The 18,508-nt window shown below is 44.7% G+C and overlaps 1 protein-coding gene across 1 annotated transcript in view; it reads left to right on the top strand.

Annotated features, from left to right (window-relative positions):
- The window catches only part of LOC124013588 (ankyrin repeat and sterile alpha motif domain-containing protein 1B-like), a 474,760-nt gene that overhangs the window by 296,288 nt on the left and 159,964 nt on the right, over nucleotides 1–18,508 (top strand). The window contains 1 exon segment of the mRNA XM_046327903.1: nucleotides 14,044–14,186. Coding sequence (XP_046183859.1) covers nucleotides 14,044–14,186 — 143 coding nt within the window.

Here is an 18,508-nt window from a genome sequence, read left to right as displayed (position 1 = left end):
CACTGATCTGTGATATGAAAAGGGCCAAGATAATAGCCATCAAATGAAATTGTTTTCGATAGCTATGGTGCGGTATCACTAGAGCAAGATAGCACATCTCTGAAATGGTTTTAGATTGCTATGATAGTGGCATTGAGCTGAAAGTTGTGAAAGTTCTGGGCCTATTGATCCACAGACAGCTGAACATCAAATGACTAGAATCACCCCCTCCAAATTATGGGCTGTTAGAATTGCACAACATTTCATGTTCGTAAACGCTCTTTCAGATCTGAGGCTCAGACGTTTCATAGGTTAAAGTTAAAGCGTGGACACACCGATAAAGACAGAGAAAAGTGTGTGTGTGTGTGTGTGTGTGTGTGTGTGTGTGTGTGTGTGTGTGTGTGTGTGTGTGTGTGTGTGTGTGTGTGTGTGTGTGTGTGTGTGTGTGTGTGTGTGTGTGTGTGTGTGTGTGTGTAAGCGTTTTGTCAGGTGCCCAGTTGTGGTGCAAGCTTTTGTTTTGCTGTGTTGTGTCAAGCTGTGTTAGGATAGTTCCAGAGAGAGTGGGTTTGGCTCTCTGGAAGCCCAGTTTGGATGCTCTTTCCCTGGGTGTGAAGTATCTGGGCTCCCCCTCTCCTCCTGTCCGGCTGGAGGTTCTCAAGCCTATTCCGTGTGTGTACTATAGCTGTTTCAAAGTAGCATGTTGTTTTTGTTGCACAATCGACACTAAAGGACAATCCTGTATGAGATGTAGAATTGAGAGGCAGACCTGTAATTGGTGCATTCTGCGACACAGTAGAGGGAGCTTAACTGTAATTGGTGCATTCTGTGACACAGTAGAGGGAGCTTAACTGTAATTGGTGCATTCTGCGACACAGTTGAGGGAGCTTAACTGTAATTGGTGCATTCTGCGACACAGTAGAGGGAGCTTAACTGTAATTGGTGCATTCTGCGACACAGTACTGGGAGCTTAACTGTAATTGGTGCATTCTGTGACACAGTAGAGGGAGCTTAACTGTAATTGGTGCATTCTGCGACACAGTTGAGGGAGCTTAACTGTAATTGGTGCATTCTGCGACACAGTAGAGGGAGCTTAACTGTAATTGGTGCATTCTGCGACACAGTAGAGGGAGCTTAACTGTAATTGGTGCATTTTGCGACACAGTAGAGGGAGCTTAACTGTAATTGGTGCATTCTGCGACACAGTAGAGGGAGCTTAACTGTAATTGGTGCATTCTGCGACACAGTAGAGGGAGCTTAACTGTAATTGGTGCATTCTGCGACACAGTAGAGGGAGCTTAACTGTAATTGGTGCATTCTGCGACACAGTAGAGGGAGCTTAACTGTAATTGGTGCATTCTGCAGTACTGGGAGCTTAACAGTAGAGGGAGCTTAACTGTAATTGGTGCATTCTGCGACACAGTAGAGGGAGCTTAACTGTAATTGGTGCATTCTGCGACACAGTACTGGGAGCTTAACTGTAATTGGTGCATTCTGTGACACAGTAGAGGGAGCTTAACTGTAATTGGTGCATTCTGCGTCACAGTTGAGGGAGCTTAACTGTAATTGGTGCATTCTGCGACACAGTAGAGGGAGCTTAACTGTAATTGGTGCATTCTGCGACACAGTACTGGGAGCTTAACTGTAATTGGTGCATTCTGCGACACAGTAGAGGGAGCTTAACTGTAATTGGTGCATTTTGCGACACAGTAGAGGGAGCTTAACTGTAATTGGTGCATTCTGCGACACAGTAGAGGGAGCTTAACTGTAATTGGTGCATTCTGCGACACAGTAGAGGGAGCTTAACTGTAATTGGTGCATTCTGCGACACAGTAGAGGGAGCTTAACTGTAATTGGTGCATTCTGCGACACAGTACTGGGAGCTTAACTGTAATTGGTGCATTCTGCGACACAGTAGAGGGAGCTTAACTGTAATTGGTGCATTCTGCGACACAGTAGAGGGAGCTTAACTGTAATTGGTGCATTCTGCGACACAATAGTGGGAGCTTAACTGTAATTGGTTAATGGGGTATGGCATTGGGAGCATGTGAGCTGTACAGCTGTACACACACGCATTAACCCAAATACGCGCATAAGCCCAAACAAACAAACACACAAATACTGTACATACATACACACACACCCTATATAGCCCCAGGATAATATCCCACCAGTACATACTGCACACACACACCCTATATAGCCCCAGGATAATGTCCCACCAGTACATACTGTACATACATACACACCCTATATAGCCCCAGGATAATATCCCACCAGTACATACTGTACATACACACACACACCCTATATAGCCCCAGGATAATATCCCACCAGTACATACTGTACATACACACATACCCTATATAGCCCCAGGATAGTATCCCACCAGTACATACTGTACATACACACACACACACACACCCTATATAGCCCCAGGATAATATCCCACCAGTACATACTACACACACACACACACACACACACACACACACACACACACACACACACACACACACACACACACACACACACACACACACACACACACACACACACACACACACACACACACACACACACACACACACCCTATATAGCCCCAGGATAATGTCCCACCAGTACATACTGTACATACATACACACCCTATATAGCCCCAGGATAATATCCCACCAGTACATACTGTACATACACACACACCCTATATAGCCCCATGATAATATCCCACCAGTACATACTGTACATACACACACACCCTATATAGCTCCAGGATAATATCACACCAGTACATACTGTACATACACACACACCCTGTATAGCCCCATGATAATATCCCACCAGTACATACTGTACATACACACACACCCTATATAGCCCCAGGATAATATTCCACCAGTACATACTGTACATACACACACACACCCTATATAGCCCCAGGATAATATCCCACCAGTACATACTGTACGTACACACACACACCCTATATAGCCCCAGGATAATATCCCACCAGTACATACTGTACGTACACACACACACCCTGTATAGCCCCAGGATAATATCCCACCAGTACATACTGTACATACACACACACCCTGTATAGCCCCAGGATAATATCCCACCAGTACATACTGTACATACACACACACCCTGTATAGCCCCAGGATAATATCCCACCAGTACATACTGTACATACACACACACCCTGTATAGCCCCAGGATAATATCCCACCAGTACATACTGTACATACACACACACCCTGTATAGCCCCAGGATAATATCCCACCAGTACATACTGTACATACACACACACCCTGTATAGCCCCAGGATAATATCCCACCAGTACATACTGTACATACACACACACCCTATATAGCCCCAGGATAATATCCCACCAGTACATACTGTACATACACACACCCTGTATAGCCCCAGGATAATATCCCACCAGTACATACTGTACATACACACACACCCTATATAGCCCCAGGATAATATCCCACCAGTACATACTGTACATACACACACACCCTGTATAGCCCCAGGATAATATCCCACCAGTACATACATACACACACACCCTATATAGCCCCAGGATAATATCCCACCAGTACATATTGTACATACACACACACCATGTATAGCCCCAGGATAATATCCCACCAGTACATACTGTACATACACACACACCCTGTATAGCCCCAGGATAATATCCCACCAGTACATACATACACACACACCCTGTATAGCCCCAGGATAATATCCCACCAGTACATACTGTACATACATACACACCCTGTATAGCCCCAGGATAATATCCCACCAGTACATACATACACACCCTATATATATTTTTTTTCCACCTTTATTTAACCAGGTAGGCTAGTTGAGAACAAGTTCTCATTTGCAACTGCGACCTGGCCAAGATAAAGCATAGCAGTGTGAACAGACAACACAGAGTTACACATGGAGTAAACAATTAACAAGTCAATAACACAGTAGAAAAAAAGGGGAGTCTATATACAATGTGTGCAAAAGGCATGAGGAGGTAGGCGAATAATTACAATTTTGCAGATTAACACTGGAGTGATAAATGATATTGCCCCAGGATAATATCCCACCAGTACATACTGTACAGCAGGGATCATCCACTAGATTCAGCCACGGCATATTGTTTCTTGAGCAGATGGTCGAGGGGCCGGAACATAATTATAAATCAATTCTAGACTGCAAGAAGCCCAAACAGATATAATATTTGACTAGAACATAATCATTTCAAAACTTGAATAGATTGGTATACAATCACATATTATGCGTGGGAATACTTTGTAACAGATTTCCTAAATTAAAATCAGTATGAACGGATTTGCTGGTCTTTTTACAGTCTTTTATGTCTAACAAGTAACATTTTGCTCATAAATATTTGGGGGGGGCAAATAAAATCACCCACGTGCCGCCAGTTGGGGTACCCTGTTGTACTGCATGCCTGCTTTAACTAGCTGTACAGCTGGTCTGGCTTATGAACACATACTGGTCTGTCTGTGCTGCTAACACACAGACTGTCTTTGTAATACACACACACACACACAAACACCCCCTCTCACCAATCATCAGTGCTGACAGGCTTATTTACTCTACAGACAAATACCATATCTGTCTATATTTATACCTCTGATTGCTTCTCTCTCTCTCTCTCTCTCTCTCTCTCTCTCTCTCTCTCTCTCTCTCTCTGTTTCTCTCTGTCTCCCCCTTTGTCTGTCTCCCCCTTTCTCTATCTCTCTAGCTATCTTCTGTTCCTCTCTGGCTCCCCCTTTGTCTGTCTCTCTACCCATCTTCTCTCTCTGTGTCCCCCTTTGTCTGTCTCCCCCTTTTTCTGTCTCTCTACCCATCTTCTCTCTCTCTGTGTCCCCCTTTGTCTGTCTCCCCCTTTTTCTGTCTCTCTACCTATCTTCTCTCTCTCTCTCTGTCTCCCCCTTTCTCTGTCTCTACCTATCATCTCCCTATGTTTCTCTCTGTCTCCCCCTTTCTCTGTCTCCCCCTTTTTCTGTCTCTCTACCGATCTTCTCCCTCTCTGTTTCTCTCTGTCTCCCCCTTTCTCTGTCTCCCCCTTTCTCCTCCCTCTCTCTGTTTCTCTCTGTCTCCCCCTTTCTCTGTCTCTCTACCTATCTTCTCCCTCTCATACAAACACTTTCTTCCTCCCTCTCGTTCCTCTCTCTGCTGTATCTCTCTATCTTATATAGCCCGCTCTTTCTCTACCTCTCCCATCAACTACCTCCCTCAGACTGTCTTTGTGACACACACACACCCTCACCTCAATCATCAGTGCTGACAGGCTTATTTACTCTACAAGAAAATAGAAAATACCATATCGGTCTATATTTATCCCTCTGATCACCCCCCCCCCTCTCTGTTTATCTCTGTCTCTCTACCTATCTTCTCATACAAACACTTTCTTCCTCCCAGATAGGTTTGGATGGTATACTGTATGTACCAGGGGTATTCAAGACTTAACATACGAGGTCAAGAGCCTACTGGCTTTCTGTTCTACCTGATACATTAATGGTGTCCCTGCTCTACATCAGTCCCTGATTAGAGGGGAACAACGGTTCGATGTCCAGATTTGAGCTTTTCAATACCATCAATACTATTGAAACAATTTCTTATAATACATTTCAATATAAACTCAGCAAAAAAAGAAACATCCCTTTTTCAGGACCCTATCTTTCAAAGATAATTTGTAAAAATCCAAATATCCTTGAGGAGGAGATGCACTGCAGTACTTAATGCAGCTGGTGGCCACACCACAGATACTGACTGTTACTTTTGATTTTGATCCCCCCCTTTGTTCAGGAACACATTATTCCATTTCTGTTAGTCACATTTTTTATTTTTTTTATTTCACCTTTATTTAACCTGTTACTCCTACCCCCTACTTTTTCGAAACATTCTGTTAAAAATCGCACAACATTTCAGCACCCTGCTACTCATGCCAGGAATATAGTATATGCATATGCATTTACATTACATTTAAGTCATTTAGCAGACGCTCTTATCCAGAGCGACTTGTATGTGTGGATAGAAAACACTCAGACGTTTATAAAACTGGTTAAATCACGGCTGTGACTATAACAGAACGTGTGTTTCATCGAAAAGTGCAGGAAAATCTGATCACTGAAAATGGAAAAATATATCCATGCGCCACTTCAACCGATTGATAAAGGTGAACCACATTAAATGGGGCCGAGGTTGCAATACCTACAGCTTCCACACGATGTCAACAGTCTTGTCATTTGCCTACGATTTGTTTCTTGGTCAAACGAACAAGAGACAGCCCATTTCTTCAGGTCTCCGACCGGATATTTTGGTTGAGATTTACCCGGACATTATTTCCAGACGTACAGCTATAGAATATACATCGCCTCGTGATCAATTTGATCGCTTATTAACGTTTACTAATACCTAAAGTTGCATTACAAAAGTATTTCGAAGTGTTTTGTGAAAGTTTATCGTCGACTTTTTTAATTTAAAAAAATGACGTTACGTTATAAAACGCTATTTTTTTCGTTGATCAACACAGTCTTCATAGATCGATATCTAGGCTATATATGGACCGATTTAATCGAAAAAAAGACCCAATAGTGTTTATGGGACATCTAGGAGTGCCAACAAAGAAGATGGTCAAAGGTAATGAATGTTTTATATTTTATTTTCCGTTTTGTGTAGCGCCGACTATGCTAATTATTTTGTTTACGTCCCCTGCGGGTCTTTTGGGGTGTTACATGCTATCAGATAATAGCTTCTCATGCTTTCGCCGAAAAGCATTTTAAAAATCTGACTTGTTGGCTGGATTCACAACGAGTGTAGCTTTAATTCAATACCCTGCATGTGTATTTTAATGAACGTTTGAGTTTTAACGAGTGCTATTAGCATTTAGCACATTTGCATTTCCAGATGTCTAGATGGGACGCCTGCGTGTCAGGTAGGAGCAAGAGGTTAACCAGGTAGGCTAGTTGAGAACAAGTTCTCATTTGCAACTGCGACCTGGCCAAGATAAAGCATAGCAGTGTGAACAGACAACACAGAGTTACACATGGAGTAAACAATTAACAAGTCAATAACACAGTAGAAAAAAGGGGAGTCAATATACAATGTGTGCAAAGGGCAGGAGGAGGTAGGCGAATAATTACAATTTTGGAGATTAACACTGGAGTGATAAATAATCAGATGATCATGTACAGGTAGAGATATTGGTGTGCAAAAGAGCAGAAAAGTAAATAAATAAAAACTGTGGGGATGAGGTAGGTGAAAATGGGTGGGCTATTTACCAATAGACTATGTACAGCTGCAGCGATCGGTTAGCTGCTCAGATAGCTGATGTTTGAAGTTGGTGAGCGAGATAAAAGTCTCCAACTTCAGCGATTTTTGCAGTTCGTTCCAGTCACAGGCAGCAGAGTACTGGAACGAAAGGCGGCCGAATGAGGTGTTGGCTTTAGGGAGGATCAGTGAGATACACCTGCTGGAGCGCGTGCTACGGATGGGTGTTGCCATCGTGACCAGTGAACTGAGATAAGGCGGAGCTTTACCTAGCATGGCCTTGTAGATGACCTGGAGCCAGTGGGTCTGGCGACGAATATGTAGCGAGGGCCAGCCGACTAGAGCATACAAGTCGCAGTGGTGGGTGGTATAAGGTGCTTTAGTGACAAAACGGATGGCACTGTGATAAACTGCATCCAGTTTGCTGAGTAGAGTGTTGGAAGCAATTTTGTAGATGACATCGCCGAAGTGGAGGATCAGTAGGATAGTCAGTTTTACTAGGGTAAGCTTGGCAGCGTGAGTGAAGGAGGCTTTGTTGCGGTATAGAGCGCTGACTCTTGATTTGATTTTCGATTGGAGATGTTTGATATGAGTCTGGAAGGAGAGTTTGCAGTCTAGCCAGACACCTAGGTACTTATAGATGTCCACATATTCAAGGTCGGAACCATCCAGGGTGGTGATGCTAGTCGGTCTGTGGAACTTGTTCAGTTTATGTCTCAGTTGTTGAATCTTGTTATTTTCATACAAATATTTACACGTTAAGTTTGCTGAAAATAAACGCAGTTGACAGTGAGAGGACGTTTCTTTTTTTGCTGAGTTTATATTTGAATAATAAGCATTTCATTACACCCGCAATAACATCTGCTAAATATGTGTATGCAACCAATAAAATGTTATTTGATGTTATATATTTGTCGCTACTTTTTAAGTAAATGCCTGCAGTCAACTTGAGCAGTACGTTAGGACATGGCTCTACAACCCTGTTGATGAAGCGCTGCCCCCTGTAGGTTTTCGCTCCAACCCCAGTTGTTGTAACTGACCTGATTCAGGTATCAACCAGCTCATTATTATATGCTCTAGATTAGAGTTGGAGTCAAAACCTACAGGATTTTACAGCTCTCCAGGTACAGGGTTGGAGTTAAAACCTACAGGACTGTAGCTCTCCAGGAACAAGGTTGGAGTTAAAACCTACAGGACTGTACAGCTCTCCAGGTACAGGGTTGGAGTTAAAACCTACAGGACTGTAGCTCTCCAGGTACAGGGTTGGAGTTAAAACCTACAGGACTGTAGCTCTCCAGGTACAGGGTTGGAGTTAAAACCTATAGGACTGTAGCTCTCCAGGTACAGGGTTGGAGTTAAAACCTACAGGACTGTACAGCTCTCCAGGAACAAGGTTGGAGTTAAAAGCTACAGGACTGTAGCTCTCCAGGTACAGGGTTGGAGTTAAAACCTACAGGACTGTAGCTCTCCAGGTACAGGGTTGGAGTTAAAACCTACAGGACTGTACAGCTCTCCAGGAACAAGGTTGGAGTTAAAACCTACAGGACTGTACAGCTCTCCAGGTACAGGGTTGGAGTTAAAACCTACAGGACTGTAGCTCTCCAGGTACAGGGTTGGAGTTAAAACCTACAGGACTGTAGCTCTCCAGGAACAGGGTTGGAGTTAAAACCTACAGGACTGTAGCTCTCCAGGAACAGGGTTGGAGTTAAAACCTACAGGACTGTAGCTCTCCAGGAACAGGGTTGGAGTTAAAATCTACAGGACTGTAGCTCTCCAGGTACAGGGTTGGAGTTAAAACCTACAGGACTGTAGCTCTCCAGGTACAGGGTTGGAGTTAAAACCTACAGGACTGTAGCTCTCAGGAACAGGTACAGGGTTGGAGTTAAAACCTACAGGACTGTAGCTCTCCAGGAACAGGGTTGGAGTTAAAACCTACAGGACTGTAGCTCTCCAGGAACAGGGTTGGAGTTAAAACCTACAGGACTGTAGCTCTCCAGGAACAGGGTTGGAGTTAAAACCTACAGGACTGTAGCTCTCCAGGAACAGGGTTGGAGTTAAAACCTACAGGACTGTAGCTCTCCAGGAACAGGGTTGGAGTTAAAACCTACAGGACTGTAGCTCTCCAGGAACAGGGTTGGAGTTAAAACCTACAGGACTGTAGCTCTCCAGGTACAGGGTTGGAGTTAAAACCTACATGACTGTAGCTCTCCAGGTACAGGGTTGGAGTTAAAACCTACAGGACTGTAGCTCTCCAGGAACAGGGTTGGAGTTAAAACCTACAGGACTGTAGCTCTCCAGGAACAGGGTTGGAGTTAAAACCTACAGGACTGTAGCTCTCCATGAACAGGGTTGGAGTTAAAACCTACAGGACTGTAGCTCTCCAGGAACAGGGTTGGAGTTAAAACCTACAGGACTGTAGCTCTCCAGGAACAGGGTTGGAGTTAAAACCTACAGGACTGTAGCTCTCCAGGAACAGGGTTGGAGTTAAAACCTACAGGACTGTAGCTCTCCAGGTACAGGGTTGGAGTTAAAACCTACATGACTGTAGCTCTCCAGGTACAGGGTTGGAGTTAAAACCTACAGGACTGTAGCTCTCCAGGTACAGGGTTGGAGTTAAAACCTACAGGACTGTAGCTCTCCAGGAACAGGGTTGGAGTTAAAACCTATAGGACTGTAGCTCTCCAGGAACAGGGTTGGAGTTAAAACCTACAGGACTGTAGCTCTCCAGGAACAGGGTTGGAGTTAAAACCTACAGGACTGTAGCTCTCCAGGAACAGGGTTGGCGTTAAAACCTACAGGACTGTAGCTCTCCAAGAACAGGGTTGGAGTTAAAACCTACAGGACTGTAGCTCTCCAGGTAGAGGGTTGGAGTTAAAACCTACAGGACTTTACAGCTCTCCAGGAACAGGGTTGGAGTTCAAACCTATAGGACTGTAGCTCTCCAGGAACAGGGTTGGAGTTAAAACCTACAGGACTGTAGCTCTCCAGGTACAGGGTTGGAGTTAAAACCTACAGGACTGTAGCTCTCCAGGTACAGGGTTGGAGTTAAAACCTACAGGACTGTATCTCTCCAGGTACAGGGTTGGAGTTAAAACCTACAGGACTGTAGCTCTCCAGGTACAGGGTTGGAGTTAAAACCTATAGGACTGTAGCTCTCCAGGTACAGGGTTGGAGTTAAAACCTACAGGACTGTACAGCTCTCCAGGAACAAGGTTGGAGTTAAAAGCTACAGGACTGTAGCTCTCCAGGTACAGGGTTGGAGTTAAAACCTACAGGACTGTAGCTCTCCAGGAACAGGGTTGGAGTTAAAACCTACAGGACTGTAGCTCTCCAGGAACAGGGTTGGAGTTAAAACCTACAGGACTGTAGCTCTCCAGGAACAGGGTTGGAGTTAAAACCTACAGGACTGTAGCTCTCCAAGAACAGGGTTGGAGTTAAAACCTACAGGACTGTAGCTCTCCAGGTAGAGGGTTGGAGTTAAAACCTACAGGACTTTACAGCTCTCCAGGAACAGGGTTGGAGTTAAAACCTACAGGACTGTAGCTCTCCAAGAACAGGGTTGGAGTTAAAACCTACAGGACTGTAGCTCTCCAGCAACAGGGTTGGAGTTAAAACCTACAGGACTGTAGCTCTCCAGCAACAGGGTTGGAGTTAAAACCTACAGGACTGTAGCTCTCCATGAACAGGGTTGGAGTTAAAACCTACAGGACTGTAGCTCTCCAGGAACAGGGTTGGAGTTAAAACCTACAGGACTGTAGCTCTCCAAGAACAGGGTTGGAGTTAACCTACAGGACTGTAGCTCTCCAGGAACAGGGTTGGAGTTCAAACCTACAGGACTGTAGCTCTCCAGGTACAGGGTTGGAGTTCAAACCTACAGGACTGTAGCTCTCCAGGTACAGGGTTGGAGTTAAAACCTACAGGACTGTACAGCTCTCCAGGAACAAGGTTGGAGTTAAAAGCTACAGGACTGTAGCTCTCCAGGTACAGGGTTGGAGTTAAAACCTACAGGACTGTAGCTCTCCAGGTACAGGGTTGGAGTTAAAACCTACAGGACTGTACAGCTCTCCAGGAACAAGGTTGGAGTTAAAACCTACAGGACTGTACAGCTCTCCAGGTACAGGGTTGGAGTTAAAACCTACAGGACTGTAGCACTCCAGGTACAGGGTTGGAGTTAAAACCTACAGGACTGTAGCTCTCCAGGAACAGGGTTGGAGTTAAAACCTACAGGACTGTAGCTCTCCAAGAACAGGGTTGGAGTTAAAACCTACAGGACTGTAGCTCTCCAGGTAGAGGGTTGGAGTTAAAACCTACAGGACTTTACAGCTCTCCAGGAACAGGGTTGGAGTTAAAACCTACAGGACTGTAGCTCTCCAGGAACAGGGTTGGAGTTAAAACCTACAGGACTGTAGCTCTCCAGGTACAGGGTTGGAGTTAAAACCTACAGGACTGTAGCTCTCCAGGTACAGGGTTGGAGTTAAAACCTACAGGACTGTAGCTCTCCAGGTACAGGGTTGGAGTTAAAACCTACAGGACTGTAGCTCTCCAGGAACAGGGTTGGAGTTAAAACCTACAGGACTGTAGCTCTCCAGGAACAGGGTTGGAGTTAAAACCTACAGGACTGTAGCTCTCCAGGAACAGGGTTGGAGTTAAAACCTACAGGACTGTAGCTCTCCAGGAACAGGGTTGGAGTTAAAACCTACAGGACTGTAGCTCTCCAGGAACAGGGTTGGAGTTAAAACCTACATGACTGTAGCTCTCCAGGTACAGGGTTGGAGTTAAAACCTACAGGACTGTAGCTCTCCAGGTACAGGGTTGGAGTTAAAACCTACAGGACTGTAGCTCTCCAGGTACAGGGTTGGAGTTAAAACCTATAGGACTGTAGCTCTCCAGGTACAGGGTTGGAGTTAAAACCTACAGGACTGTACAGCTCTCCAGGAACAAGGTTGGAGTTCAAACCTACAGGACTGTAGCTCTCCAGGCACAGGGTTGGAGTTCAAACCTACAGGACTGTAGCTCTCCAGGTACAGGGTTGGAAAGTCCTGCGTTAGGAGAATATCACGTTCTTCATGTCACCTGTCACATAGTTTTTCATTATGAAGCTTACCGGTCGTCCCCAGTAACGTGGTGTTTGTTTACAAGCACAATGACGACAGACAAGCGCCTTGTGAGTCACTGGGGTGTTTTGAATATACTGAGCTACAGGGAACCGGGCAAAGGAGGGGAGGGGGGAGCTATATTATCAAATGGAACAGTCATCTGTGGTGCTCGGTCATGTTGTCATCAAGGCAGCATGTTGCATCCTCCAGAATCATACAACATACATTTTCCATCAAATATACAGTACCAGTCAAAAGTTTGGACACCTACTCATTCAAGGGTTTTTCTATATTTGTACTATTTTCTACATTGTGGAATAATATTGAAGATGTTAAAACTATGAAATAACACATGGAATCATGTAGTAATCAAAAAAGTGTTTTAACAAATGAAAATATATTTTAGATTTTAGATTCTTCAAAGCCCTTTGCCTTTATGACAGTTTTGCACACATGATTCACATGTGTTGTCTTCACTATTATTCTACAATGTAGAAAATAGTCCAAAATTAAGAAAAACTCTGGAAGGAGTTTTTTGACAGGTTCTGTGTACATTTTCTTTCTAACATTTTTTAATTAGAAAGGCAGAGAAGTGTTTTTATCAAAAGCAGTCACTTTTGCTTGGGAAAACACAGAATGCTACTAATTAGGCCACTTTTTGTTTTGACCCCCGGGACATAACGTGTCCGTCTGGTCCTCTTGAGAAGGATACCTCAGTGTGATTCCCCATGTCTGTGTCAAGGTATAATTGGACAAATATTTGAGCATCTGTATGTTTGTGTAGCACGACAAGGACTGACGGATAGACTACACGTGCACGGACACACACACACACACACACTTGTGGGAGCGTGTGTACATCTCTCTTGTTGGCTGCTGATTGAAATGGATGGTTTTTCCCTTTTCATGTGGGTGAGAAATTCGATTCTGTCCACCCTCTGCACTCGATTCCCCTCCCTCTCTTTCCTCTCCTCCCTCTCTTTCCTCTCCTCCCTCTTTCCTCTCCTCCCTCTGTTTCTTATTTTCTCCCTAACTGATCACACACTGGGGAAATCAACTCTGACATCTGAGTCCTCGTCAGGCCACTCTTTCCTCTCTCACTCCTCCAGAGGTGTGTGTGTGTGTGTGTGTGTGTGTGTGTGTGTGTGTGTGTGTGTGTGTGTGTGTGTGTGTGTGTGTGTGTGTGTGTGTGTGTGTGTGTGTGTGTGTGTGTGTGTGTGTGTGTGTGTGTGTGTGTGTGTGTGTGTGTGTGTGAGACAGTTAAGACAGAGAGAAAGATGTCCTCAGTTGGTTGGCCATTTGAGTGCACATGGCAGCTGCCACATCGGAGGTTCACATCTGAACTCCAGTGGAAATGCATTGCAGCCTTGACCCTCCATGGATACCTGCTGTCTGCTGCTACCTGCTGATACCTGCTGTCTGCTGCTACCTGCTGATACCTGCTGTCTGCTGATACCTGCTGTCTGCTGCTACCTGCTGATACCTGCTGTCTGCTGATACCTGCTGATACCTGCTGTCTGCTGCTACCTGCTGATACCTGCTGTTCTGTCTCTCTGTTTGGATTGCTCTTCATTTGATCCAGGCTTAATTAAATCTAACCCCCCTTCTCTTGCCTCTCGCTCCACCCCCCTCTCTCCCTTTCTCTCTCTCTTTCAAGGCCACTCTCCCCAGGTAACGGTGACTGAGCCGGAGCTGTGTAACCATAGGAACAACTCCTCACCGACGGGGCCTACTCCAGACTGCTCTCCCCCCTCCCCAGACACTGCCCTGAAGAGCATTGACAGAGTCATCCACCCACAGGTAAGACACATAATGTAACACCCCCCCACACACACACACACACAAGGTGAATGGTGCATTTGGTTGAGTGAAGCTGTGTAGGGATGTGGGACCACAAATAGCTGTGACCTCTAAAGTGATCTTAGCAAAAGGTAATAGGTGTGACCTCTCAGAAGGTCTTTCACATTGGAAGAATATGCAGTTCTAGAACAGCAATGTTTTTATTCAATGTATCATGTCGCAATGACAACCTCTCTCTTGCTTTCTCCCTCTCTTTGTATCTCTCTTTTTCTTTCTCTTTCTCTCTCTGTATTTCTCTCTCTTTTTAACTCTCTCTTTCACTCTCTCTGTATCTCTCTCATCTCTCTTACTCTTTCCTCGTTTTGTCAGTGCAGTGTATCACACACACACACACCATTGTAGTGTGAAGGAATACTTGGTGCCTGGCTTGTTGAAGACAGGGGTTTACGTTTGCTGCAGCAGGTTTCAATATCTACCTCTCTCACCAACACACATTTACCCCCCACGACCCCAACGTGCACACATTGTCTATTTTAAATGTTTTACATTTGCATATTTATATTTAGCAGGCATTCCCTGCTACTGCTGTGTGTTCTCAGAGTGAAATACACGATTCAAGAGCAGAATATGCACCAGCCTAATAACAAGCTAGAGTATTAGATTCCATGATTCATTCTTGAGACTTTATTTATTTTCATATCATTGCTCCCTCTGGCTCATTTGTGGTGGAATACAGTATGTGTAGTCAATAGAGCTTTAACACAGGCTGTATCATAACTGGCCATGATTAGGAATCCCATAGGGCGGCGCACAATTGGCACAGCGTCGTCCGGATTTGACCGGTGTAGGCCATCATTGTAAATAAGAATTTGTTCTTAACTGACTTGCCTAGTTAAATCAATATAAACTGGTGCCCTTGGGGACAGATCTAGGATCAGCTTACCCTCCCTATATTCTATTTGTAACCGTAAGGGAGGGAACAGAAAAACAGACATTAGATCAGTATCTAGGGGGATTTTGTCCGATCATCACCATGTCAGAAAAGGGTATCGGCTCATGTCGATGTGAATACCTTTTGTTCTCGTCGTTCTTTATTCTCCCTTCTGATCTGTTCTGCCGTCTGGCCATGTTAGATCCCCTAAAGCTCTTGATCTCTGACAGGAGAAGACCGGAGCAGAAAAAAGGAGGGATGTGACAAAGGGATGTGAAGATAAAGAGGGGAGATGTGTGTCTGTCTGGAAGTCTTTGTCAGGGGTGTTATCATCTCAATGATCTGAAGACTTGAGGCCGTACTGCTGTTCCTACACCCCACTGGCTAAATGTCTGTCTTCACTGCTAAGCCGTGTGTGTGTGTGTGTGTGTGTGTGTGTGTGTGTGTGTGTGTGTGTGTGTGTGTGTGTGTGTGTGTGTGTGTGTGTGTGTGTGTGTGTGTGTGTGTGTGTGTGTGTGTGTGTGTGTGTGTGTGTGTGTGTGTGTGTGTGTGTGTGTGTGTGTGTGTGTGTGTGTGTGTAAAAAGATAAAGTGAACACATGACACACCTCATGGTTGGGGAGACAGTGATAGGGGTGGGGTTGTTTACCAGACAATCACACAGAACTAGTCTACACACACACACATATATATATACACACACACATATACAGTTGAAGTCGGAAGTTTACATACACTTAGGTTGGAGTCAATAAAACTTGTTTTTTCAACCACTCCACAAATTTCTTGTAAACAAACGATAGTTTTGGCAAGTCGGTTAGGACATCTACTTTGTGCATGACACAAGTCATTTTTCCAACAATTGTTTACAGACAGATTTATTTCACTTATAATTAACTTTATCACAATTCCAGTGGGTCAGATGTTGACATACACTATGTTGACTGTGCCTTTTAAACAGCTTGGAAAATTCCAGAAAATAATGTCATGGCTTTAGAAGCTTGTGATAGGCTAATTTACATAATTTGAGTCAATTGGAGATGTACCTGTGGATGCAGTGGTGGGCCGTCAGGGCCAGCAAGGCCTTCTCTGCTGGCCTAAACATCATCAGAATATAACTTTAAAAATATATATTTTTCCACAAATATGTATTAAATGATTCCCCAGAGTAAGAGTTATACTCTTCATTTCATAGCTTTCCTCTTGGTTGCACTGTTTCCAGCCCCAGGTTTATGCAAACCTTAGAACTAGGAAACTGAATTTGATAAACTAATTAATTTGCGTACTACTAAGCTGTTTTTTTTAACCCACAATGGCGGAATGAGGAGAAGATATCGATTTGGTCAAGGATATAATTATAACGCCATTCTCGAGACAAACTTTTCAAGAAAAGTTAGACATTGTCAGGAGAGGTCGACGCCGACGCTACAAAGCCTGTCACAGGCGGGAAAGGGGTTCGTTCGCCACTTTCAAAGTTCCAACTACGAGCGCTATCAATGTCTCACAGGCTCCGAGAAGCACTGCAAACTGTACTGCTGGGAATGCCTATTATTTGCAAGTGATATATTTGGTGTTTGGAGCCACACTGGCTTTGCAAACTTGAGTTGTCTAACCAAGGCAGCAATGAGACACGGCTGGGCACTTACAAGCAATGGTGCTTTTGAAAACTTTTGGGGACACCCGAGTGGATCTACAGCTCAACGAACAAGCGCGCAGGGCAATGGGAGCTGCACAATGAAAAGGTATTGTACTCTTCCCCTGCAATTCTATGAATAAAAATGTACATTTCAAGTTGACGCAACGCCTGGTTTTATACTGCGTTTCTGTCTAAATGTATCGTGTCTAGAGCCATGGCATCATAATGATGGTAATAAGAGGTGGATTAATTCGGGTGGGACTGTGTAGGACCTCACTGAAGGCCCAGGCCCCAGGCCCACGGCACGCCACTGTGTGGATGTATTTCAATGTCTACCTTCAAACTCAGTGCCTCTTTGCTTGACATCATGTGGAAATCAAAAGAAATCAGCCAAGATCTCAGAAAACAATTCTAGACCTTCACAAGTCTGGTTCATCCTTGGGAGCAATTTACAACGTTGGATAAACCCTTGGATCTCGAGTTACCTGACTACTCCTCCATCCCGATCTCTCGTTCTGTCCTTTTCACCCTCCCTCCCCTCTGGTTAATTTCTCAGACGGTTTGATGTCTTCTCTCTCTCCAAACACACTGGCGATGCACAGATAGCATGGGCTGGTTATCAGGGACATTGAGACCTTGTGTGTGTGTGTGTGTGTGTGTGTGTGTGTGTGTGTGTGTGTGTGTGTGTGTGTGTGTGTGTGTGTGTGTGTGTGTGTGTGTGTGTGTGTGTGTGTGTGTGTGTGTGTGTGTGTGTGTGTGTGTGTGTGTGTGTTGTGTGTGTGTGTGTGCTCGCATACATGTATGTAGACCTTTGAAGCCTTCCTTGAGACATTTCCCTGATAAACCTTAGTCTTCTATCTCCCGTGGTGCTGCCAGTCTCTCTCTCCAGCTCCAGTGATCTACCATGTCCAGATGAGACACTGGTTTTAACTGGAAGTATTGGAGATAACACAGTTACACACAAACACACACACGCTCCACATCTCAAACAAACAGACACACGGAAGAGTGTTGATAAGGCAGACATGCCTGTCTGCCTGTGCATACTATAGATTAGACGTAGATATAGGTGACATAGAGAGGTTGAGTGAATGTAGAAGCATGGTATGCAGATAAAGAGGGCACGGCGTGAAGAGGGCGCAACAAAACCTATTCCCCCTCAGGAGACTGAAAAGATTTGGCATGGGTCCTCAGATCCTCAAAAGGTTATAGAGCTGCACCATCAAGAGCATCCTGACTGGTTGAATCACTGCCTGGTATGGCAACTGCTCGGCCTCTAACCGCAAGGCACTACAGAGGGTAGTGTGGACGGCCCAGTACATCACTGGGGCCAATTTTCCTGTCATCCAGGACCTCTATACCAGGTGGTGTCAGAGGAAGGCCCTAAAAATGGTCAAAGACTCCAGCCACCCCAGTCATAGACTGTTCTCTCTGCTACCACACATAAAGCGATACTGGAGTGCCAAGTCTAGGTCCAAGAGGCTTCTAAACAGCTTCTACCCCCAAGCCATAAGACTCTTGAACATCTAATCAAATGGCTACCCAGACTATTTGCAGTGCCCCCCCTCTTTACACCACTGCTAATCTCTGTCGTCATCTATGTATAGTCACTTTAATAACTCTACCTACATGTACATATTACCTCAACTGACCGGTGCCCCAGCACATTGATTCTGTACCGGTACCCCCCTGTATATAGTCTCGCTATTGTTATTTTACTGCTGCTCTTTAATAATTACTTGTTACTTTTATCTCT

The sequence above is a fragment of the Oncorhynchus gorbuscha genome, linkage group LG25 (assembly GCF_021184085.1).
Source record: "Oncorhynchus gorbuscha isolate QuinsamMale2020 ecotype Even-year linkage group LG25, OgorEven_v1.0, whole genome shotgun sequence".
Taxonomy (NCBI): Eukaryota; Metazoa; Chordata; class Actinopteri; order Salmoniformes; family Salmonidae; genus Oncorhynchus; species Oncorhynchus gorbuscha.
This window is presented reverse-complemented; position numbering and strand designations above follow the sequence as displayed.